The sequence below is a fragment of the Aquila chrysaetos genome, chromosome 17 (genome assembly GCF_900496995.4).
Source record: "Aquila chrysaetos chrysaetos chromosome 17, bAquChr1.4, whole genome shotgun sequence".
NCBI classification, from domain to species: domain Eukaryota; kingdom Metazoa; phylum Chordata; class Aves; order Accipitriformes; family Accipitridae; genus Aquila; species Aquila chrysaetos.
The window spans coordinates 12169886-12195427 of NC_044020.1; the positions used below are offsets into that span (position 1 = coordinate 12169886).

At 50.1% G+C, this 25542-nt stretch overlaps 1 protein-coding gene across 4 annotated transcripts in view; it reads left to right on the forward strand.

Annotated features, from left to right (window-relative positions):
- The window catches only part of IQSEC3 (IQ motif and Sec7 domain ArfGEF 3), a 107079-nt gene extending 87688 nt beyond the window's left edge, over window positions 1-19391 (forward strand). Inside the window, exons 6-15 of one of the 4 annotated variants that reach the window (XM_030040595.1) lie at window positions 1422-1544; window positions 2201-2367; window positions 4461-4600; window positions 5456-5581; window positions 6724-6823; window positions 8928-9089; window positions 9883-9975; window positions 10646-10689; window positions 10773-10852; window positions 12927-13037. In XM_030040595.1, coding sequence (XP_029896455.1) covers window positions 1422-1544; window positions 2201-2367; window positions 4461-4600; window positions 5456-5581; window positions 6724-6823; window positions 8928-9089; window positions 9883-9975; window positions 10646-10689; window positions 10773-10847 — 1030 coding nt within the window. In that variant the 3' untranslated portion in view covers window positions 10848-10852; window positions 12927-13037. Of the gene's footprint in view, window positions 1-1421; window positions 1545-2200; window positions 2368-4460; window positions 4601-5455; window positions 5582-6723; window positions 6824-8927; window positions 9090-9882; window positions 9976-10645; window positions 10690-10772; window positions 10853-12909 lie in introns of all 4 variants that reach the window. The other 3 variants (XM_030040594.1, XM_030040596.1, XM_030040593.1) reach the window with 3 other exon arrangements.
- Window positions 19392-25542: the final 6151 nt, after the last annotated feature.

A 25542-nucleotide genomic window follows, 5' to 3' on the forward strand; every position in this document is an offset into this window, starting at 1 on the left:
CATTTGACATGAGAAATTGTTACTTGAGAGTGGAGAAATTAGCAGAGGAATCATAAACGGGGGAGAGAATTGGCTGATGCAGACATTAGTGCCTACATACTCTGCTGAAATGGGAAGTTGGGCCTAAGGGAGGTTATGAGCAGTTTTCTGAGTCGTCTTGTGATTAATGCTTGCAGTAATGACCTGGACGCAAAAGGTAGGAATATGCTAGCAAAATGTGCTGAAGCCACATGGGGAAGGTGGTGTCATTACAAATGACCAAAATAGCATGCAGTAAGAATAAGAACAACTAGATTATTTGACTAATGCAGACAGCAAGAACTGTAGTAGTAGGTTTTGGAGACTAACAGTAGGACTTTTATAAGCTAAAAATGCTTCAGCAGGAAACAAGAGAGGTGGCATCCCCTTCTGTGGGTATCTAAATTGGCTCTGAATTACCAGTGTGCAATGCATCACTGTGAAAGGAAAAGTGATACCAGATGTATGAGGTGAAGGATTTCCAGCAGATAACAGGGAAGCATGGCACTGAAGTATGGTGGAAATGGAAAAGATTGTGTGGAATGGGTAGAAGTGTATAAAGTGAATAGGGGTTTGGACAGAGTGAATTGTTGGGGACTCCTGGTGTTTGTCTACATGGCAGAGTTTTACCTAGCCTTGATGTTACAAGCCAGCTGATCTTGCAATGTTAATTCTGTGCAGCAGCTTCCATTTCCTATTTTCTCTGAGCTGGCTCTGGTCTTTAAAGACATAATGAATGTTGTTGCTGCAGTGGTTGAATGGGAGTGAAGAGTGGCGAAGAATGGGGATGTGTACTGGACAGAATGGAAGGTGAGGAGAGGACAAGTGCAGGAACAGCCCAGTGAATAGAGCTAAGAGAAGGATGGATAAGCGGGTAGTGAACAAGTGGATGTGCTGAGAGGGAGGGAGGAATGGACAACATGTGAAGGATTACCACATGATAGGAAAAGCAGAAATATATGGATCTGTATCTATATTGATATTGGTTTGATAGAGGTGTCTAAATATCTATGTCAATATAGATGTCTAGATATCTGTATCTGTATAGGTACAGATAAATATCAATACATACATATTTTTTCTCTGTATATGTATATGTAAACATATATGCTGTATATGGTATGATATGATGTATATATATGTCATGGTGTATATACATACACACGCATATATATATATATATATAGTTAGGCACAAGAATTGCTCATCTGCTGTAGAATGCAGGAACCACTTGTCTGAAATTACTGCCCATTTTAAGTATATTCTGGGCAGCTGTAGTGATGTCTCGGGCCTCTCCCATGGTATTTCCTTTGGGGACTGAACCTTGGCACCGCAGTGAAGGAGCCTGCCTGGCGTCCTCCACGGTGGGAGGTGCTGATGGAGGCTGTGTCCCCCTCCCACAGCTGCGTGGTGGACGAGATGGACTTCTCAGGCATGGAGCTGGATGAAGCCCTGCGGAAATTCCAGGCCCACATCCGCGTGCAGGGGGAGGCGCAGAAGGTCGAGCGGCTAATTGAGGCTTTCAGGTAAGAGAATGGGCCCTGCAGCCCCGCTGCTGCAACCAGGTGGAAGCAGAGAACACATCCAAGGCAGAAAACATGCAGCAGCCATGGAGTGAATGGCCAGGGACCTCTCTTCCAAAGAAGGTGGTCACGGTGGGGCTTCTGAAGCACGGAGTCCTCTGTGCCACTGCTGTGGCAGAGCCATGTTCTTGTCAGATGTTCAGTGGCATGAAGAGTACCAAGGGCCAGAGTGAGGCCAGTCCTGACATGTCTGCCAGCAAGGGACTCCCTGTTCATTGGTGACTCACGGGAAGAGCAGCACTGGGGATTGCAGGGGTGCTGCGTTGCTCCTTTGGTGCATCCAGAGGAGTGCTTTGCCCTTAGCAAGGCAGGCTGGGGTAGACACCTCCTATATTAGCTTTACATAGTGACACCAGCCTGAGTAGTCCTCTAGTCTCACTTGCTCTTTGGGTTCTTGAGGACAAGAAGGCTGAAGTTTCAGTGGTCTACTTCAGCCATTGGTGGGTAAATTTGCCTTCAGAGAGCAGTCAGTTCCTTCTCATTTGCATGAGAGGTGGAGTTAAAGGAGGAATTTGATCCACCTGTGATGAAGCCATTGCCACCCTGGAGCAGAGGACTCCCGTGTTCCGTGTTAAGTGTGTGCATCCCTCCTGCTGCAGCCAGAGGTACTGCATGTGTAACCCAGATGTGGTCCAGCAGTTTCACAACCCGGACACCATCTTCATCCTGGCCTTTGCAATCATCCTCCTCAATACGGACATGTACAGCCCCAACATCAAGCCTGACAGGAAGATGATGCTGGAGGACTTCATTCGCAATCTGAGAGGTGAGGGTCCTGCTTTGATTTTTTTGCCCTCTTTCTGCTCTAAATTCTGCCTAGGTGAAGGTAGCAAAAACCTAGTGGAGCTGCCTTTCTCCTGGGCTGCTGTTGCTCCCTGTGAGCCAGACATGGAGGGCCCTTTGAGGTGTCTTCTAGGGTGCTGGGGAAGGGGAAAATTTAAGCTTTGTCTTCTGCAGAAATTTGTCCAGCCTTCTCAGAAACCAACCATTTTCCTTGAGAGATGGTTTCATCTTTTAATAGATCTCGCTGCTTGGAAGCAATCCATTGTATTACATTTTCCTATTGTTCAGCTCCATCCTTCTTAGACCCTGCTGGATTGTGCTAAACAAGCCCTTCCCCTCCTTGCTTCTTTGAATACATGAACACATTTTCCTTCTGTTCAGGCTAAATCTTCCCCTTCTTAATTGCTTGCAATTACTTATAGTAACTGTAGGTGTGACAGAGTTCATGCATACATTACCTCTTTGCAATTTCTGATACATCAGTTCCCCAAATCAATTTTCTTCTGTTTTTCAAGGTCAGTCCTTCCCGTCTTGGTAATAGGTTGCTAAAAGCACTTTTTCAGATGTGGTCACAACATACTCATATATAGAGCCACTGCTGCCTCCTTATTTTCAGATCTGCTAATGCAGTTTGGTATTGTTTGGCCTTTTTGACATTATGTCTAGACAAATCCTTGTCTAATTTCCAAGCCATGTTCACTCCTAAGGTCATCCAAGGTCAGCCATCTTCCAAGTGTCTCTTACTGCACATCTGCAATTCAGATGAAGCTCCCTCAAAGTTTTTCCAGTGTAAATCCCTGTCTAGATTTTGAACTTTTGTGGGTTCCTTTGACTTGTTTCTTTGTCCTGACTGCTGTTGAGAAAGTGTCATCTCAGCCTCCCACATCTTCCCCAATTTGTCATCCACTTCAGACTGGTATAATGTGACACTGAGGCCCTCTTTCAAGTTATTTCCTGAGATACTGAACGGGGCTGTTACCTGCCATCATCCCCTTTTGTATTACAGATGATAGCACTAACTCAAAAGGTTTTTTTATGTTAACTTACACTTAGAGTTGCTTGAAAATCTGCCAGTTCACATCACAATGAATTTGGCCAACGTGAGGATCACTCACCTCCAGTGTGTAACACACCACAACTCACTAGAGTGAGTGAATGTCACCCCATTACAGACAAGGGGAGACAGTTCATTCCAGACTCACCTGCAGGCCAGTGCCCAGGTCATTAGCTTCACCAGCCTGTGTTTGAAAAAAGACAGAGTATTCAGGCTACATTTGCAAGGACTTGGGTGAGGGAGCCAGGAGATGACAATGCCTCTCCATGCCTCAGCAGTTCCTCACCTGCATCACTCAGGGTAGTACATCTCAGACCAGGGAGCTGGAGGGAAAGCAGAGAAAATCAATATAAAATGACTGAAGGAATTCAAGAAAGAGGAAAGACTGGCAGTTTAATTTGTGGTGTTTGGCTTAGGGAAGGGTGAAACAAAACTTTTCTGCCAGGCTCTGCAAGGGTCAGACAGCAAAATTTGGAGAGTTATCTAAGATGTAAAAGAGGAGAGGGACAGGGCCAAGACAGAGGTATTGCAGACAGAGTAATAGGAAAGTATTACTCCTAGGAGACATCACAGAAGGAAAATGGAGGAGGCCACCAAGCAAACAGGAGAGCTGACGCTTGTATTGGCAGGAGGAGCAGCTGAATCCCATCATAGATCTCCTCCACATCTAGCACTTCTGATGATATGAAATCAATGCAGGGGTTGCTGCTGAGTGGCCCAAGATATATGAATGTGAAATTGTGGCTATAAAACCTTAGGGAACACATGGAAAGGAGCCACCATGCAGAGCAATGGAATAATGAAATCTTCTGCATTGGCCTCAGAAATGTCAGTCTCTTCTGCTGGTGCATTAGGTGTGTTAGAGCAAGAAAGAAGACAGCCTAAAGTGAAGCATTACTTTTTCCCTTCAGCCTTCCCAGCACTGCACAGTGCAGAGGCAGTAGTTGCCTGTCAGGGACCCCCAGTTCTTCCCTTTCTTTTTCTCCTTGTGTAGCCTGCCCAACATTTTCTGTGTTTGGCAGGGGTGGATGATGGTGCTGACATCCCACGGGAGCTGGTGGTGGGGATCTACGAGAGGATCCAGCAGAAAGAACTAAAATCCAATGAGGACCATGTGACTTATGTCACCAAAGTGGAGAAGTCCATAGTTGGAATGAAAACGGTGAGCACCCATAACCCCGCTGCCACCCACTCACCCCTCTCACCCCCACCTCCCTCACTGCCCTCTTTTCAGCCTTTTTCCTCTATGCCCCTCCTCCTCTTCTGTAATACTTTCCTTGCTTGTCTTGATGGATTCACTCCTTTTTCTCCAAACACTTTCTTCCTTGCTATCATCTCATTCATTCCTAATTTTGGGGGATCTTGGCCAGAGTTTACAGTATCTGGTGCGGTAATTGTTTGCCCAAGAATCTCATTGCAGGTTCTGCCTGCCAATGCAGGTCCTGCCTGCCAATGCTCCAGTGATAGCTCTGCGGTGTTTCAAACTTTCAGAACTTGTGAGGGCATAGGAAGCAGAAGGCAAAGTGATAGAGAACAATTTTACCCATCTGTCTCTAAGAAGTTCCCTAAGGATTGCTGGCATTAAGAGACCCCCAAATGCAGAGACAGCTTCTTTAGCAGTAACCAATCTGTAATGCAAAAACATATATACTGTTTACCCAAAATGAGCAGAATAATTTCTCAAAGACCAGGAAACCTGCAGATGTCCAGTGGCATAAGAGAGGATGAGCAGTCACCCAGTGATTGGAAGCCAGAGGTTTATGAAGATAGGATGTGTGAGCAAGAGCGTTGCCTATAGCCTGTCCCACTCCTCTGGTTTATCCAGATCACAGAGGCATAGCTTGCTCTGCTATTGCACCAGGAGAAAAAGTGGTGGTGAGGAGATGATTTGAGTGGGAAGAGCGGGCTGAATTGGCATGTGCTACTGTCACTGGGCAGGGCTGTGCAGACTGAGTGTGGGGGAGACCCACAGTGGCACCTCCGTCAGCCTCTGCATGCTCTTATCGGTCTTCTGCAGGTTCTGTCCGTGCCCCATCGCCGGCTGGTCTGCTGCAGCCGCTTGTACGAAGTGACTGATGTGAACAAAGTGCAGAAACAGGCAGCTCACCAGAGGGAAGTTTTTCTCTTCAATGACCTGCTGGTGGTGAGTGTGCTCTGGCAATTAGGCACTGCAATGATAAAACTTGCCCTGATTTCTTTATAGAAATCTAAAACCAGTCCACGACATCCATTTCCCCCCTGTCCTAAGGACAGACCATCTCCTGGTCCATCAACATTGTAAGACACAGCTCTGGATCCTTCACTGTTAAAAACCTACCAAATCTAAAACTCCTCTAACTCTTGAAAAAACAAACTGTCACATCCCACAGTCATCCAAGTAATGTCATTGCTCTCTCTCATGCCTTTGCCAGCAGGGAGGTTCATCTCATGAAAAGCTGGTTCATTTCTTTGTCTGTTTGTACTATAATAGACGGTGGCCTCCCATGCACTTTAAAATCTTTCCTGCCAGACACTTTAAAACCACTGCCTTCTAACATTGCAAAGGCTGTAGGAGAGTAGGTATTACTCACTGGAGCCCCATATGTGTATAGCACTTTTAAAAGTGTTCTGCCCTGGCAACCTTGCAACTGGGTTCAGACAGGTACAAGGGAAGGCAGAGGTGCACTGAGACTGGGAGGAGGCCAAACGAGATGGAAGTTCTGCTGAATTTAATGGCAAAATGAAACTGTGGATGTTGCAAAGGTAAGGCTAAAACCAAATCCTTTCGTAGGAGCAGAGGATGAGGGCTTTCCCCACCAATTCCTCTACACCCATTTATACAGTTGTGAACCTGGGGAGAGGGTCTGCTCCTTGCTATCCTTCTACTCCATGGGATAAATCAGATCTATAAGAACTAGTGCTGAGGGAGTGAGGGCAGCACAGCATTCACATATACTCTTGTTCCCAGCTCTGATGTATTTCTGACAGGCTTCCCTTTGCCTTTTGATCTGGCCCTCGGTGAAGAGAATTGCAAAGTCAGAAATGTGGGCATCAAAAAGCCAGCACCCCTGGGAGACAGGGAGCTGAGTGGGCCCCAGGGCTATGCATACAGAATTTCAGAATTGTTGTTAAAAGTGCAGCATGCCAGGCAGCTTTCTGGGCAAAGAGCCTGTCAGTCACCAAGAGTTACTCCCATGTACAATTAACAGAGCTTGCAAAAAGCTTTTTTGCTTTGAGCAGTTTGCATTGTTCTTGCCTCACTGTTCCACAGCACCCTGCCCAATGATGCATCTCTCCCTCCAACAGATCCTCAAGCTTTGCCCCAAGAAGAAAAGCTCCTCAACGTACACATTTTGCAAGTCAGTCGGCCTGCTAGGGATGCAGTTCCATCTCTTTGAGAATGAATGTAAGTTCATTGCTCCTTGGTTGCCTGGAGGGGTTTGGCAGGGAAAAGGAGGAGGGAGGGGGCTGTGTCCCCCAGTGTGAGTTTGCATCAGAAGAGAGATTCCATCAGGGTTACAAGTGTAGGGGAGAAAACTGACGCTTGGTGCTGAGGAGATCACTGTGCAGTTACAGTGTGATGAGAAGAGGCTCCTGGTACCTCTTGCTAGGTCTGAGCACCTGCAGAAGGGCTGAACTTTGAAGCTCATTGAAGGATCTGGCTTGTCATGGTGGCAGGGAGAGCACTAGTGGGGAGGAATGAGGGAATCAATCCCTGGATACATCTCACTGAGCCCTCAGGAGCCAACTGTAGGTGGAGAACCTTGTTGACAAAACTGCTGCTGCCAGCTTTAGCCCCTCTCCCCTCATGCCCAAAGTCACAATTCCCACCTCTACCTTCGACATTGATAAAGGCTCAGGTGCTGCTGCTGCCTCCCTGCACTCTGCCATGCTGTGCTGTGCTGAAAGCTTCCCAAGACAGAAGCAGAGCCCTTGGAACAGCACCCACCAAAGCATGGCAAGAGGCCAGCCCTAGCCAGCCTGACCTTGATGGTCTGGGAATAGAGCCATGATGTGTCATGATTGAGGCTGGTTGTGCAGTGGAGGAGTTCCAGAAACAGGCAGGCTTCCTGCTGGTGCAGGCAGAGGGGCTGCACAGCAGTCCCAGGCAAGCATGGCTGATGCCCACTGGGGTTTTTGTGAGCACCTGCAGAACATGCTGCAAGGAAGGACGACTGTAGCAGCATTGTGGCTATACTAAGTTTTTTACATCCTCCCTCTACCCTATTGGCAGCATGAGTCACTCTCTCAATACCCTACCCTCTGCAGCACGCAGAGGCTTTCACATCCCTGTATGTACAAAAGAGTCATTCATAACTGAGTATCCCCAGGAGGCACCATCAGAGGTGGGATCAGCTTTCAAGGGTATCGTGACTATCCTGTGAGTGCCCAAGGATCTTCTGGCAAAGGCATCCTGTTGTGTATCCCCTGCAGAGACAGAAAAGCAGATGTCCTAAAAGGCTTGTGATCTGAACAGATGAGACAGACACAGGGTGGGAAAAGGGGCCTGGGACACAAACGGGGGAGCTGAGGGCTGGCAGCAAATAGCAGGTTGGTCCTTTGACTTGTTTGGTAAAGATTGATAAAGGAAGCGGATGGGAAAGGCAGGCAGATGCAGGAGCAATGGAGGAGAATAGAAAGCAGGACAGCAGAAGAGAGAAATTAAATATAGAGGAAGGTGAGGTGGAAGGAGAAAAGGTATTGAAACCACTGGCCATTGAGCAAAAGGTAGAGACAGTCCAGTCACAAGTGTAGCAAGTTCTCTGCACGCTCTCGTTCTCCTGCTTCTGTTGGCTGAATCTCCAGCCACCACCCCCTTGCACCCAACCTGATCTTTAGAACACAAAGCCTTTTGTTGTGATATTTTCACTCTCTGGGCATGTCCTTTCATTTACATTCCTGTGTGTTTTGCCTGTTGGGGAGTACTAAGCAGAGACCTACAAACCTATGTCTTTCTCTTTGTAGTTCTCTCTGCACAGCACAATGAGCTCCCCACCCATGCTGTGCTAACACCCCTGCGATGTTCTCTGCTGATGGACGTAGAGACTGGGGAGAAGTCCTGCCACTGTGGATGTTAATGGCTGCTCTGGCTTTGACTCCAGGAGCCAACCTCTCCTGCTGCATCTTCCACAGGAGAAAAAGTGATGTTGGCCTCCTATGTATACTGTTTACTCCTCCACAGGTGCAGAAGGGCTTTACAGTCCTACCCCTGTGCTCAGGTTCCCAGAGCCAATGTTGCGCTAAGTGTAACTAAGAACTAGAGTTTTCTGGTTTTGGCAGCGCTGTGGTGCTGGTGGCACTTGGCTTGCTGCTGCAGCTTGGCTATTCTGTTCCCTTGGAGGGCTACAATGCTGCAGGTCCCCACAGTTTGCAGTGTGACAAACTCTAGGTATGCCATTCCTTTGGACTCATGTTGGATACTCTCTGTCCTGCAGAGGTACTAAAGCGGCCAACTACTCCAGCATGAATGCCTAATGCCTCTTTATTTTGTTGACATATCTTCTTTACAGATTACCCCCATGGCATCACCCTGGTGACTCCAGTTTCAGGCTCAGAGAAGAAACAAGTACTACACTTCTGTGCTCTGGGTGCTGAGGAAATGCAGAAGTTTGTGGAAGATCTGAAAGAGTCAATAGCAGAAGTGACAGAGCTGGAACAGATACGAATTGAATGTAAGGGCCTCTAATACAATTCACGCTCCAATGCCATCACACTGCATGTGTCTACAAGGGAGAAAGGGTAAAGGAAATGGGTTCTTCAGGAACAGGGGGAAAGAGGATGAGTAGCACAAGTCTGCACAGGATTGTTCTTGTGTTCACCAATAGGGTGAAAAAGCAGTCAGGCTCTGTGATCACCTGCCAGCAGGAGGAATGGAAGAACTTAACTACTTATGATGTTTATGAAACAGGGTGTATGATACAGTGGCCTGGAATAGTGAAGCTTAGACTGGCAGACCCAGAAGACTCTTCTTCATCCCACACTCCTTTGACTATGCAAATATGATCTGTAGATAGCTGGGAAGTACAAGACAGGTCTGGTAGCCTTAGCAGAGTTGTCCTTCACTCCAGGAATGTCTAGGGGACAAGCAGTATGTACTGTGTCCCTCTGTGGCCTGTCTTACACATATTAGATATCCATGTAGCCTTTGATGGCCTTTCCATGTATAAACTGATGAGCCAAAGTAGCTCAGCATCAGTGGTTCCTTCCTGTGCAGCAATAGCCTGTATAAATGCAGGTCATACATAGAAGGTCATGTGGAGATATGCAAGTTCCTCCATATGTCAACTCCTCTCCAGTTTCTGTTTTTTTCTTGGCTGTTCCTCTCTCCCTCCCTTCTTGACGCTCTTTTGTCATTTTCTTGCATTAATTCTCCTTGCTGACTTCCCATATTGCTCCTTCAATGTGCTGGTGTCACTCCCTCCCTCCGTCCCTCTCCTCATTCACTTCCGTCTGTCTGTCTTGCAGGGGAGCTAGAGAAACAACAAGGGGCAAAGACTCTCTCATTAAGGACCAATGGAGCCCAGATGGAACTGCAGGCTAAGCAAGGCTCTCCAACAGGTAAGAGGACACCCAACTTCTCTTGGTCAAGCAGTGCTGCCTTTGCAAATGTGTTCTTATTGATTCCTGTGAGAATAACTGCAAAAAGAAATGTTCAGTTTTGTATCCTTTAGCCTTGGGCAAATAGTGGAAATATGAGAACATATGCATTCTTCAAATACCCTAGAAAAGCCATTAAAGTCTCATTACGCAGTCTGTAGCTGTAACATATAGCAAAGAGACGTTACTGATGGAGCATAGGTAACTGCTGGAAAACCTGGCCCACTTTTTCTTCCCTGAACTGATGCAACACAGCAACTGCCCTTTTAACTTCCTCCAGCCTCCTCACCAACACTTTGGACCAGCCTCTTTGTATCAAAGGCTTTGTGTCCATTCATGCCTTGGCTTGTATGCCAGCAAAAATCAAGCAGAGATGTGAGTGGCTACCAACTCACTGAGTTGTGACAATGGCACTGAGTTCAAGACCTAAGGATAGGACCCCAAAGGGGCCTCCTCCTATGCCACTAAGCAGCTATCATCAGGTTGGAAGAAGGTCTGGATTTGTTCTTGCAGTCAAGAGTCTTGTTTGGACCTGCACCCCTCCCTTTAGCTTTCCAGTCCACAGTATGAGAGCCAGCTCTTGACTAGAGGTACAGACCTCATGAGTGAGATCTTTTGTTTTATTTCAAAGGCAAGAAGGATTTGGGAGAGAAGGTCTCAGACAGCACAGTGGAGGTAAGTAGAGTGCAGAGCAGCTGAGGTAAGTAATTCTCTCTCACTTCAGCTCTTCTCACATTCTCTGTTGTTTCTTTTCTCAGGTTTTAATCAATGCCTCCCCAGCCAGACTGACAATTTTACCAATTTCCAGAGATACAATTAAAAGTTACTGCTAGGACGGGTAATACAACTTTCAAATCCAAACTAAACTTCAAAGCATTTTCAATCCGTTTTTATAACTGTAACATCCCTCATGGACCAAGCTCCCAAACGCTGTAGACTAACCCACCCCACTGCTTATGGGGAGACTGAGAACCCCACTAAAGACTTCCCTGACATGCTAACTCCATGCAGCATCACATGCAGATTCCCCGCAGCCCAGCTTTCCTGCACAATCTCTGCAGCTCTGTCTCTCCATCCCCCCTTGAAGGGGATTAAGCATGGCCTTTGTATATCAGAGACTTTCCCTAGAGCTTCACCTTTCTAGGCAGGGAGCTTGGCTGTCCTGTGTACGTCTATCTTTGCAGGGATGTCTAGCATCCAGTGGGTTGCCTGTTTCTTCACAGACACCCATACTCCCACTGCCTGTGAGGAAACAGGAAAATGCAATCTTCACACTGAAAGTCTTATCTACTACTTCCTACTCTCTCCCTGTCTGGAATATCACAATTGTCCTGAATTTGCCCTTTTCCAGGGTAGTTCCTTCCCCTCTTGTCATAGTATATTCACTTGAAGAGTTCAGTTTCTCTGTGGGGAGTGGGTGCTGCTTCTTTTCCCTGAAGACCACCCCATTTCCCTGCAGACACCCCCTTCCTGGGGAAGGTGTCTCTCCGAGCCAATTTCCTACTCCTGTTGGGAGGAGTGTTTCCTTGTGGAGAATGGCTTCCATGTATCCTAATGTCATTAGCACTTCGTGGCCCAGCAACCAGTTTTTCCCATGGGATGTTCCACTGCCTGAATAAATATTGACACAATATTATGTCCTGCTGTGCAGTGAGTCTGAGCAACCTCCATGCTTGAGTAGGGACAGGCAGGTCATCCTTGTTCCAGCATGGTGGGAAACTTGGCCACTCCACAGCTTTTCCTTCCCAGTTGCTGGCGCTGCTGCCCAACATGCCAGACCCAGTCCCATCTGCCCATCTGTACCCCAGCCTAGCTGGAAGTGCCATGCCAACCTGCAAGCACTTGTTTCCTACCCAGGGTTTGTTATTTGACTGACGTTCTGTTTTGAGCCGGCAGCTTTGCTCTGGTTTGGGGTCTCCATTAGCCCATGACCTTGCCAGGAGGAACTATAACTTCATCCACCATTCGGGAAGCACCATTTTCCTGCTGCATTTCCCCTCTAGGGACCTCCAGTCCAGGACAGCTCCTCCTTTTCAAACTGGACTCAGTGAGCTCCCTTATTTGACTCCATTATCAGCATCTCTGTGGGAACCCTGATGACCTCCTGCTTCCCTTCCCCCTCTCAGCTGCCCAAGTAATACTCTGCCAGCAGAGGAGCATTTCCATTTCTTTGAGATTATCTAATCTGCTGCCATTTCATCATGAATTTCTTTTATCATTGTATGAGCTAGACGGGCATTTTTTCTTTCTTTTTTCTTTTTTTGAAAATCATTTCCTTTCACTGACAAACCATCAAATGGATCAGAGGGAGCTGCCTTTTGCTAGAGTATGTCAGATTTCTGCTTTTTCCTTTGTAAACAGATTAGCCAGTCATGTGGTATACCTTCCTACTCAGAAAGGCAGGGAGCTGGGAAAGGCTTGAGTCTCTCTGTCTCTCTCTATCTCAGATTCAGCTACTGTCATTTTGCTGAAACGTACAATCTCGATTATCTGAAACCTTGCTGTCTGGTTCCCCTCTCCTTTTTGCTGGTGGGGACAAGGGCATGACCTCCGAGGTCTGTTCGTTACCATGAGAATTCACGGATGCCTCCACTCCTAGGTTGATTTGCGTTCCCTGTGCCGTTTGGATAATCAAAGTCGCACTGCATTTGGGAATGCCGGCCCTGCTGCCTTTGATGTGATGGAAAGGACAGGGGCACTTAGGCCTAGATGGGGACAATGGGGCTATTGGGGGGGGGGCTGTGCAGCCTGGGGTTCTGCCTGTTCTGGTTTTTTTTGGGGGGGAGGATTTAATGCATGTGAGGCCAACTGGTGGTGGGGGTTCAGGGCAGCCAGTAGCAGCAGATGGGAAAAGTCTTGTAACATTTAATGCTTCTTTGGCTGTTTCTAAACTAGGTGTCAATTCACAACAGGCTTCAAACGTACCAGCACAACTCCGCCCTGGGGCCCGAGAGTGGAATGCAGCCCAGCACGCGTCTTAACATGCCACGGGAGCGGCTGGAGACAGCACTGGTGCCCTCGCACCCCGCCTCGGCGGGGACACTTGTACAGTGCCAGCAGATTGTCAAAGTCATTGTCTTGGACAAGCCGTGCCTCGCTCGAATGGAGCCGGCCCTCAACCAGACTCTGACACGCTACGTCACCTCTGATTCCTGCACCTCCACCCCCTGGCGCAGTGTGGGCAGTGGGCTCCCCGGGACCCCCATGAAGCTGGTCCATCAGCCTCCCCTCCCACCTCCACCACCTCCCTACAACCACCCCCACCAGTATTGCCCCCCTAGCTCCCTGCTTCAGAGGCGCAGGTACTCCAGTGGCTCACGCAGCCTCGTGTAGCCACACCACCAGCACCAAAACAGCACAGACTTCCCCGCTTCCCTTCCCCACCGCCTCCCGGGGACCCTTTCTGCCTACAGAGATCTAGTTTGTGATTTATTTTTTTGTAAAAGAAGAAGAAAAGAAAAAAAAAAAGCCGACTGACCTAACTCTTACCCTGTCTCCCTCAAGATGATGCTAATTGTGAGGAGCCATCTGTAGAAACTGCCAACCTACATGCTCACACATCCTCACACCCTGCCAGCCCAGCTGGCCTCCTGTGCTCGTGCCGTCCCCATGTAGCACTTTGCTGCCCTGTTCCTGAAAGACTTGATGACCTGCTGCTTTCTAGGCACTGTGTCTTCCGTTTGCTACTCCTCGACCTCCTCCCTGCCTTGCATTTACCTGGCCATAGGTTTGTACCCACCCCAAAACTTTGCCAGCCTCAGAGAGAAATGGACTCACCCGTGCCAAGGACCAACCTTGGGGCACTCCCGGGGGTGGAGTTCCCCCTGCCACTACTGCTGCTGCCTGCTAAGCTGGAGCTGAGAACTTGTACCACTTGCCATGCTTTCTCCTCATCGCTTTTCAAATATTATCTCCTTGCAGCAGCCGGTTCCAGGCAAAGAAGTGCACGAGTGAAAGAGAGCTCGAGAGGAGGAGAGACTGTCCTGAGCTGCAGTACGACACAAAGATGGCCTCACTCCGAACACCAAAACTCTTTCTGTTGTTATATTGGAGCATTGTACCAGAGACCTCTGCTGAGATCTAGCAGACCTCATCACATGTAAATACACCTGTATGGTAGCATATGTATGGCGCATGCTTACTAAAGGAAACACCAAGCAGTTCTGAGGGAGCAGAAGGGAGGGATTAAGCCCAGGGATCTTCCTGGAATGGATGAGTACTCTTCCAAAGAGACGGCACCAAGAGGTGCCCTCCCACCTCAACACAGACACAGACAGAGACACACACACACGAAGATTATCTTCTCTAGCATAAAACAGACCCACCTCTGCTTTCCTCCTTCTAGCTGGTTTTGTGTTTCCTGCCCACCTGCTTTTTTATATTCTGAAAGCAAAGCCAAGTGTTATGTCACCTTCTGGGGTGGATGTTCCCTTCACTTGGCTCTTCCTCCTGTGTTAGAGGGAAGGGGCTTTTTGGAGACCACCCACATGAGCTCCCATCTGTATCTCTTGCCTGGCTGTACTCATGCCTCCATCAGCCTTTCCTATAGGACAGCTGCCCAGATACCAGACTCTAAGGCCTCTTCTCCTCTCTCCCTCCCTATCCCAGCTTCAAAGTGAGGGGAGGGGAAGATCCTGAGAGAGAGATGACAGCTCAGCTCCTCTGCTTTATTGGGGACACTGATGTGAAGGAAGATGGCATTAAAAATGGGCTAGGGATGTATTTTTAGAAAAAAAAAATCTCTTTGAGCGGTAGGGAGGGAAGGTATTAATTAGCTTAAAGGCTTTGGTCTTGCTCACTCACTCTCTCTCCCTTCGAGGCTTAAGAAGATCAACTTTAGGATTTTAAAATAGCACAGAATGCCTTTTAGGGCCTTCATTTTATTTTAAGAGGGAAAGAAAGAAATGCTGTTCCTTCCTGTGCGAGGCTGAGATGTGAGCACTGGGTGCTGATGACACAGCCATTGGGTGAGGAGTGGCAGGAGTTGTTGGCAGTGGTGGGGATGTGTAAAATGTCAGGGAAAGGGAGACAGTGAAGACAGATGCAGGAAACACCTTTTTACCTTGTGGGGTAAAAGCCACGCAGCAATTTCCTTAGGGATTGTGCCAGTATGCTCATCTCTGGGGCTATTGCCAGTGACAAAAACCATTGTGCATCAGGGACTGGCTCCCCTCAGTGCTCTTTGCATGTCTTCTGGCTCTGCTGAAATGTTCAGATGAAAGAGTTCACGTATTTGACCTGGGCATAAGCCCAGCTGGGGTTAGGGGAGCGGACAGGGGCTGACGTGAAGGGTCTCCTGTGCTTGGCCAGCCCTCCAGGGCAGGAGACTGCTCGCTTCCAGATCCCCTTATTTCTGAGCCTGACCCATGTACACAGGTCTGTCTAAGTTGTTTGCTTCGCTGTCTGGAGCAGGGCACTAGGCTGCCACTTTTATACGCAATAGCAAATGTACTGACCAGGAACCAACAGCCACAGTCTCAGGGAGGACCACAGAAGCAGAAGACAGAAAAGATTGTAAGAAAATCCTGAATAGAAGCCCAGTCTCCCTCTGGACCAGAGAAGCTTTCTTCTAGCCAGCCCCTCAGGGCAGTGAGGATGCTCCACATCTCAAAGCCGGGCCCAGGGAGAGGTCCTCACCCCCAGCCAGGGCTCAGCTCCTCACCCTCCAGCCAGCTGTGAGGCACAGCTGGCCTGATCTGCCGCTGCCCCCTTCCAGGGTGACACGCTGCAGCCTCACAGCCGCTGGGATCTCAACCGACCTGCCTGTAGCTTCCTGGGAAAGCACACATGTGGCATCTGCCATTGTCCGGTCAACATAGTGTGTGGCTGCCATTTTCTTTTTACTCACTGCTGCAGTGAAAGGAGTGGTATCCAGGAGGCACTGGCACTGCCCTCCCTTCTCAGTGGTTACTTGCTGTCTGAGAGGAATGGCAGTCCTTGTTTGTTTGTTTGTTTTTTTCCCAGAGTGCAGTGAGCCACTGAAGGCCTGTGTGTGTGTTAAAATAAATAAATTAGATTTTACTTGACATTTAACACGAAGTGACAACAACAAAAACCTTAAAGTACTTGATAAAATGATTTTTTTTAGCTAAAATATTTATAACAATGTCTGTGAAGTTCCTACAAGAGAGGTTTGCTGCTTTAATAATTGATTGGGAGAGCTACATGAATTTAAAGAAGAAATAAGGAAGCTTCCGTGAGACTTCCTTCTTTGTGCTGGATGAAGGGCAGAAGCGAGTTAACTGAAGTGCTGAGGCACCTGAGGCACAGCAGTCTCTCAGGGCAAGTTGGCTCCAATTCCATGACCTTGCAAAGGCTAATGCCTTGAGCTTTGGACCGAGAAGCAAACGTAGATAACCCTTGCTGTCTTCTAGCCTGGTGGCAACAGCATCTTCTGTCGGGTTTAGCTGGAGAGACACCAAACTACTCTATTCCAGGTTGTTGTGGAACAGGTTGCTCTAAATTCTACTGTGTAGCTGAGCCCTTCGGAATTCACTTCAAATTATGGATTTTTTTGCCTTTGAAGGTCGGTCTCAAAGGATGACAAGCACTTTAAAGCATGTCTACACCTCATCTGATCTATTATATTGTCTGCTCCCACAGCCCTCCCACATGCAAGCAAGACGCACAGACTCAGTGTAGCTGTAGTACTGTGAATAGACACCCTTGCACACAGACTGATCGTTGGCAGGGTGCAGGCTAGAGAGAGCGTGTCAGTGACAGCCTAATGAAGGACAAAAATGTATACCACAGCTTGCCCACAGGGACCAACCCAAAGAAAATTCACTAGCTCTTGACAGCAGTGATTCTGATCATGAACCTAGCACAATCTTTCAGGTGGAGGAATCAGGCAGGAAGCTGCTGCAGAGATTAGATCGACCCAAATGAACCAGTGGCTTTTTGCTGCTGAATTCATATCCTTCTGTATTAAAAAAGGAAGGGAGGAAAGAGAAAAGAGAAACCAAGTAAAAAGTATTCTGCAGTGAGTGTCGGTTAGTCAGTGGCCAAACAAGAAGGTGGCTCTGCTGGACGGTGGAAGAGAACAAGGTGTTACAGAGATCTACAGAGATGCATTACACAAACCATCAGGTTCTGTCCTGATTCTCTTGGCTTATGCTAGTGCAGGTCCAGTGAAATTAATCTGTTTACACCGGTAGCAAAGGGATGGAAAAATGCAACAGGAGAATCAAGCTTAGTGCAAACAATTTGGGTTTAATGCACTGTTTGTCTGCTGTTGTAATACTTCTAATGCCATAGTCTGGGCCACTGTGGTAGCAACACTTAGTGCTTTCTGCAAGACCTTCAAAGTATCCCACTGTTCACGCTTTCTCTCCTCCCTGTAGATGAAAGGTGTGGGAATGGTCCACAACCAGAATTTCATCAATACTAAGACTTCTTCACGAAAAGGTACCACCAGATTTGGAAGTATTTGAGGGCCTCTGAGCTGTAAGAGTTTGAGTTTAGTTATATGTTTTTCAGAAGGCTCAACCTGCAACTATCTGCACGTTTGTGAGGTTTCCAAAACAAATCTGAGCCCTAAATCAAGGAAGCTGCTGCCTGGCAGAGTCTCTGCTTTGAAATGCAAGTTGCTGAGCAAGCTCCCCCATCTCCCACTCCACCAGCTGCCTCACTGTGCTAGTGTAGGCTCCAGGGACTGCCAGCAGTGTTTTGTGAGCTAGAGCTGTCCTTGTCCTGCCCGCTCTTTCACAGCCATGCCTGGGACAGCAGCTTTGAAGTCACCCAGCTCTTCAACACTAGTCACAACCCCATCTGAATGTGTCTTTTTAAAAAATTCACAACAGAAGTGTTAACTGTGTGTAGGCTTTTGAAAGCACCTGTCTGTCTGTACCTGTTTCCTGCTGTAAATATCACCAAGAAAAGCTTCCTTTGGGAAAAGTGGTGTGGTCACACCTAGCAAAGAGTCCAAATGGCTAATATTTTGTAACAAAATAACAAAAATAGATCAGAGGTATTTTATCTGTTCAATTAATAGAGTTTTAGAAATTATATTGAGATATGTCACTTGTGCGCTAATGTCTTCTTTGCCCCAGCCCCCCCCCCCCCCCCCCCGTGTCCCTGGGCTCCAGCGGCGCGCGCAGGCGCACGGGTGACACACCACGGGTGTGCTACCGAGGAGTGCTGAGCATCGTGGCTTCCTGCTGGCCTCAGGGGCAGCCCACTGCGGCTACTGCTGATTTTTCATCGAATGCAGCAGGAGCTAGCTCAATGCTCAGGCTCTCTGAGGATCAGATCCAGAGGAAACCAGGAAAAAATAATCTTGTCCAAGAGACAGCAACTCAATGTGAAATTCACCCCTGCAGTGAGGCAGAGGAAAATGGTGAGGGGGAAAGGCAAAGCCCTTCTGTGCTGCAGCTCCTTCCTTTCCATCTTGCTGGCACGCAGCAGAGCCAGCCCCAAACCCTCTGCTCACGTATGTGTAGCTCTGCACCTCTGGAGAAGGAGGTCCGCACACCCATGCAAAGTGCATGCTGCTGTGTGTGCATGCTGTGGCAAGGAGAGCAACTTTGCAAGCCGCATGTGCCAATGCATGTGTTGGACACCAGCTGGCCACAGAGAAACTCATGCACCCAGAGACATCAGCACATACTGTGTGTTAATGCACACACCATCTGCCAACATGTAGGACTATATGGCAGATAACATGTAGGCACCTCTACTATCCACACAGCTGAACATGCTGTACAAAAATATCAGGCATATGCAGCCATGTGCTGCTGCCTGAGCGGGACAGCTGTGCTGGCTGCAGTTACCATCGCAGCACATCTCACAAGCTACGTAGGCTCAGGCTTGGTTAACATTTGGATGGGAGACACGTAAGGAAAATGACATTTCCCATGCAAATCAGATATATATGCATATTTACACAAAGCATAACCCCAAGGTTAATGAAACTGACCTTTGTGAAGTTCTGCACAGGGATGAGAGAGATGATCAGAGACAAACACATGCACACAAAGCAAGTTCTCCTCTGCAATGGATGGGGAAAGGCAACCTACATCTTTGCAACTGAGTTGAATGGAAGCTGGGTTCAGATTGCACCTGCTAAAAAAACCTGTCTATAGGTTGCAAATTCTTTGCTGGCTTCAAAGAATCCCTTAGATCCCCAGGCCCATGGTGAAACACTTGGGAGGACAGAAATTCCTCTGAGACATAGACAGGAAATTTCCTAGGTATTCAGAGGCTTCCATTTATGTTTTTGTGTGCCACGGATATATTATAAATCAGCTCATCCCAAACAGTCATTTTCTAAGATGCTTTGAAACAGCAGATTATTGGAGAAGTTTCTGCCTGATGTTTAGATCACACACCTGGCTGTAAAGATGAAAGCAATAAAAACAGATTGTCTATATGTGAAATACTCCTAACTTACTCCAATGTGCACATACTATTATTAATTGGAAGAGGGAATGTCCCTTTGGGATAGATACTATGTAGACACATACAGGTAGTGCTGGTACAAAAAGATTACAATCCCAAAAGCATATACCACAACTGTCACATTGCATCTCTACACTGTTATATCTATACAGTACACATAATGTGCAATAACATATATATATAGTGCGTTCAGAGTTGATCAAAATACACCACTTGTTTCCACAGAGAATTTTGAGATGCAATTTTTCTCTGAAACTTTTAAGATGGACTTTATATCAAGCACATCCCTCAAGTGCTTTGCTGTAAGTGGGTTCCACCCACCCCTGTCAAGCAAGATGCGGAAGACTTGCCGCTGAACTCAACACTGCACAGCCTGCTGTCTCCTGTTTTGCAGATGTTGTCCCTGGGGACATCCCAAAGCCAACACAAAGAGTGGAGCCCTGAGGGAGCAGTGTGGTGGCGGGAAAGTTACCACAGACCCAAAGCTGCTGTGTCACAGTCCCTTACCAGGGACAGCGAGGGGACAGCGCCTGCAATGTCACTGTTGTGTGCGGGGGGGCCCTTTCCACCTCGTCTGGGGGACTCTGGAGAGATTGTGCGGGTGCCTTGGGGACAGCTGATCGCAGAGTCGGGCTCCACCATTCCCCACAGGTTCAGGTTTCCCATCACTGCCAGCTGCTGGGGAGAGGTGCCCCTCTGTAAAGTCACTGCCCAGATCCTGAGTCTAGCAACCCAGTCATGCGCGTACTCCTGTCTGACCTAAGAAAGGTGGCTGAAAGCAGGTGTCTCGAGGATGAGGATGACTGGTGAGTAGGGCTGTGGGATTTAACCAGTTTAGGAGCTCTGTCACACTTGGCTGGTCTTGGAGCGTCTTTCTTGCAGCTAATGAGTGCAACTGAGGTTAAAAGCTGGCTGAGGAGCTGTGTTTTCTGCCGTAATCCATACAATCCACAAGCTGGGATTGTTCTCAAGCATGTAGGGTAGGATCTTATTTTATGTAACACCCATGCTCTAGCCTTGGGGTCTGACAATATGGCATAGTCATCAGTGACTTCTTGAAAACAAGAGTCCTGTCTTCCTAAGCCTTCTTCCTTATGAAGGGTAGAGCCTCCCAAACAATCTCAAGTTCATTCAAAAAAAAAAAAGAGTGGAAGGAGAGAGGGAAGGCTCTTCCTCCACAGGGCTGTAAGGCCAAGGCTGTAGCAGCAAAAACACTCTAAGTGCCTCCTCACAGAGAAATGTGCCCATCCTGATATCCCATATACACCTTCCTATTCCCTCCCATTATGGAAGGCTTGATTTTTTCGGTATGTTTCAGCTCTTCATCTCAAATGTGCAGAAGCCTCATGCTGACTACTCATAGACTTGCTGATCGAACAGGAGTCACACAGTGCCAGCGACAGGAGCAATTGCCCCTCTCCTCCACTCACCCACCCGCACGCTCAGGTTTTCCCTGAGCTGGTGGGCGCCTCTTCGCTACCGTCACGAATTTCCTAACGCTAAATCAGACACAACAGGGCAGCCTCCTCCCACACGCTGCTGCAGACCGGTGTCCACCCAGAGGGTGCTAAAGCCGCCCCTGTGCTCCCATTGCCGCCCCGTGCCATTTGCACAGCTGGCTGGGAAAGAGCTGGGTCAGTCCAGGGCGCCGTGCGCCGAGAAGGCGACAACCTTGCAGGGCTCTGCGCTGGCAGCGGCCGCGGGTGCCCTGACGCTCCTCCGCACGACTCGCAGCCCCACGGCGGGGGGACGCCCGCTCCTCTCACGGCCGCCATCTCACCGCCGGTACTGCCCCACCGCAGCTGCCTCCGCGCCGCCATCCCGCCTCCCGCACCGCCTGCGGCAGGGGAAGCCTTTCCCCCTTCCTCCCCTCACCGCCTTTCTGAAACCAGCCGTTCGTTACGTTTCATGAAAAAACTTGGAGGAAAGTGTTTGGGCAGCACGGGAGAAGGAGGACAACGTGTTCCCTGCACGAAAACGCGAATCCATGTATTCTGAGCAGACATCTGGGTGCTGGCTCCAGCTAGGCCCAAAACAGCTAATGCTGGCGCAGGCAGGCAGGGCAGAGCGCGGGGGGCTGCCAGCCGGGCTCTGACGGCAGCTGGCTGGACACCGGCCCTCCTGGGACGCTACGAGCAGGGCTTTTTCCCCGCCAGGACAAGCGGTCCTGGCAAGAATAGGAGCGACCTGGGACAGCTGATGTTACAACTGTTGTAACTATCCAAGTGAAAGGCAAGAAAAGCCACCAAAACTCTCTTCAGCTTCCTAGGGAGGGGGAAATAAAAGCGGGGGGGGGGGGGGGAACAGCAAGTGGTGCCACAGCCCCACTGTGCAGGGAGCCCAGAGTTGTACTTACCCTCTCACTGGGGCAGGCATCGCCAAAGAGCTCGGTGGTAATGGTACCAAGTCCCCAGGACACTTGGCTTTGAAAACTATTTAGGAAAACCAAGTACAGAGAAAGCCTGCTAAAAACAGGGAAAACAGTCACTGAAGTGAGCCTGGCTGTGCCAGGGCCTGGTGCCGGTGCCTCCGCTGAGGCATTGCCACAAAGCGCTGGTGCCCAAAGCCCCCTCCTCTTTCCCTGGCCTTCGCTCTCATGCAAAGGGAAGCTTTCCCCTTGCTCCCGGAGCAGGTCCAGAAGGGTTTGGGTCCTTGTACATCCACTTCAGAGCCCAGGAGATAGCAACAGTGGAGAGAAATCCCAGCTTTAGCGTTCTGAAACAAAACCTGGTGCGTCCATCGAGCACACCAGGGCAGGAGGCTGCAGCGAGCCCTCCCTGTGCCCGCATGCGGGCTGCACCTGCTGCCCACCCTGCTCAGCTCCCCAGCGCTTGAGAGCTGCTTCTGCCCCAGTAATGATGAGATCCCAGCCGCTGTGCCCTGCTAAGATTTTGTCTCACACTTCAGCCACGTGGCTTTCAAGTACGATAGCCCAGGCAGACCAGCAGCCATCAGTCGTCGGCGGCAAATGTCACACGTGGCTCTGTGGAGTATCCCAGGCAGCCCCACTTACTGGCTGGCTGAGCCTGCCACTGTCAGCTCTCCCTGTCTTCCCAGTCACAGCCTGTGACCCTCTGCCTACAGAGGGAATTACCTCCTTTGCACCCAGTGGGCCACAGCAAAGCCGATGGCAGCATGAGACAGAGCACAGGTCAGTCCCTGCAAGCCAGATTTCAGCTGGCATGAGTGGGCAGCATGCTGGTTTCAGCATTTACATCAGCTTTCTGCACACTTAGGATCTGCCCTGTAGGACCCAGCATTTGACACAGCCCTTCTCACCTCCTTGTGGGGACTGGTTCTCCATCACGTCTTTTTGTAGGGAGGGATAGTGTTGCTCAGTAAGGGCCACATGCACCCAGGCAGAATTATCTTGTCTTTCTAAAGGGAAAGAAAAAACCACATCCCCTGGGATCTTGACCTCAGCCTTCAGCCTCAGCTCACATCTTCTGGCACCCCCAGTGAAAAGGACAACCCATCCAGCAGCTCAGGACATGCAGCCAGGAAAGAAATGTGCAAGGGAAAAACAGGAACCTTTATTAAATAGCTTGTTCAAAGATAAAACCCTGGCCATCTGTCGACTTGTCCTAGAAGAGGCACTGCTATAATAATTAGCAAAGAGAAAGGCAGCAGATATGCCAAAAAACCAGCAGTTTGCTAACATTTCACACAGGTCTGCCATGAACGCAGTGGGAGGAAGGAGCAGGGGGGAAAAGTGCAAAAGAGGAAAGAACACGGTGCCTCACCAGGGCAGACGGTGCAGGGCAGAAGCCTCCCAGGGGCTGCAGGACACTTAGGGCTGCTGCAGTTTGGCACTTGGCACCCCAGGAGCAGATGCTGCCACGGGGGACTGGCAGCAGCTCATCTCTCAGATCCCAGGGCTCTGCCCTGCAGAGTCCCCACAGCTGGGGGAAGGTCCTGGGGTCTGTGGCGCTGTCAGGGACCAGGGCAGCCCCAGTGGGGCTGGGTGCATGTGGCACCTCACCAGGCGGGGGCTGGGATGCTGCCACGGGGACCGTGCTGCCACACACCTCTCTCTGTGGCTGTGCTGCTCACCCAGCTCGCTCCCATTTAAACAGTGATGGCTAATACAGACTCACCCCCCCACCCCCAAAGGCAGACATCCCTCTTCCTTTCCAAAGCTGAAAGCATCCAGGAACCCCTGAAAATCCACTGGGGCAGCCCTATCGCAGCACCTACCCAGTGCTCAGACACAGTCCACAGTGCCCAGCCATGGGACACCCCCTGTACCCTGGGCTGCAGAGCACCCCCCCCCCCCCCCCCCCCCCGAAGTGTCACCCCACACAGCCACTGCTGGAGCCAGGAGGGCACCACCGAGGTTCAGCTGCCCAAGCGCCTGGGGTGGCTGGGGCTGTGACAGCTGCTCTGTCACCCAGCTCCCCTAGGAGCATCACACTGAAGTTGCCCTCGCAGAGCTGAAAAGCCGCTTTAAAATAAGAATCTTGGATTATAATTCCTAATCCCTTCATTTGCAGTAAGTGCAGAGAGGGGACAGAGATGCTAGCTCTCTTTCTCTCCTTCCCACAGGACGAGATACGCTCCAAAAACACATCGAAGCATTTGTGCCACGGGCTGGGCACACAGCGACCCGGAGTGGCCACTCAGCTGGGACGTTGTGGCACTGTCAGGAGAGGTGGAGGGGATGTTGTCCCCCTCCCACCAAGAGCACTCATCCCTCTCTGTCTCTCGTCCTTGTCCCCACCGAGGAGTTATTTTTAGAGGCGTGTCAGTCAGCTCTGGCATGTTCTGGAGGGGGATGCACAGATGAGGGGGTGGCGGGTGGTCGGGCTCAGCTACGCAGACAAGGGAGAGCTGCAGCCGAAAGGCACACGGGCTCTTCGGGGATGGGCAGGGAGCGGGGCGGGCGGCCAGTGCTGCCTGCATGCTGAGACACGAGGCACAGGTACCTCCGTGTCCTGCCCCTCGTCCCCCAGGGCCAGCCCGGGGGCTGATGTACCTCCAAGACTGTACGCAGCTTTGGAGCCATTGAGCAGACAGGAGGCAGCGTGCTTTAGGCTGATGGCAAGGGATGAGTTCACATTTGAAGAACCCCGTATCTGGACAGATATGGGCCAGGTTTTGTCTGGAGCCGGGTCAGCAGCATCAGCACAAAACTCAGGGGTGTTTTTCTTTACGGGGTCATTGCGAGGGTATTTGTGTTTTCCCAAACGGCATGATGCAACGCAAACTGGCCAAGAGCCTTCTCCAAGCCACGCAGCCTTCAAAGGAAGAAAAACATCCAGCTGGGCAGCCGGGCCCTGCTCTGCTGGTGGCCCCCGCGCTCACAGGAGATGTGGTGTCTGGGCAGGAGTGCCCCCCTGGGCAGGTTACCTGCCCCATGCTGTGGCTATGGGGCCGTCTGAGGCTGCTCCCCCCATCATTACACCAGTGACTAGGGCAAGTCCCTTCCTTCTGGGTTGGGTTTCCTTGTCTGGAAGCAGAAACACCTGGGCCCCCCCGGGGTCCCCTGGAGAAAGCTCCTGTGGTGCACTAATACAGCCAGGGTGAACCCCCCCCATGGTCACTCTGCATGGGGCTGCAGCTGTGGGGGTGAGGGCTGCTGGTCCCCAGCGGCCGCGGTGGGGACACGTGCCACCCCACAAGGAGCCATGGCTGGTCCCTGGGGTCCTGATGAAGGCTGGTGCCGTTTTCTTGGCAGCGCAGCGGCATCATGCTGGGCTGTCGGGAGGCATCTCCATCAGCGTCACAGCCGTCAGGTATCGGCACAGGGAGCACTAACCTCTCCTGAGCGTCTCCAGACACAGACACTTCCCAGCTGACAGCATCACTGGGATGATGGACATGTGCTTGACAGGAGGCCCACACTGCCCTTGGCGGTGCTGCCTCAGCCAGCGCTGCAGTGGGGACACCGGGATGCCACCCCGTCCCCTGCCACCCCCCGGGTGTCCGCCCCGGGGCCACCACCTGGGGCTCCCCCATGGGCATGGCCCGGGGGCTCAACAGCTGCACATGGGTCCCAGCCCCTTGGGACGTGCCAGGGCAAGCACTAAAGCCAGGGGAAATGCCACACAGCCCTGCAGGCAGCCCTCCTGACACGCCACCGGGGCACGGGAGGGGACATGTGAGGACCTATGCTGGATAGGGCACCCA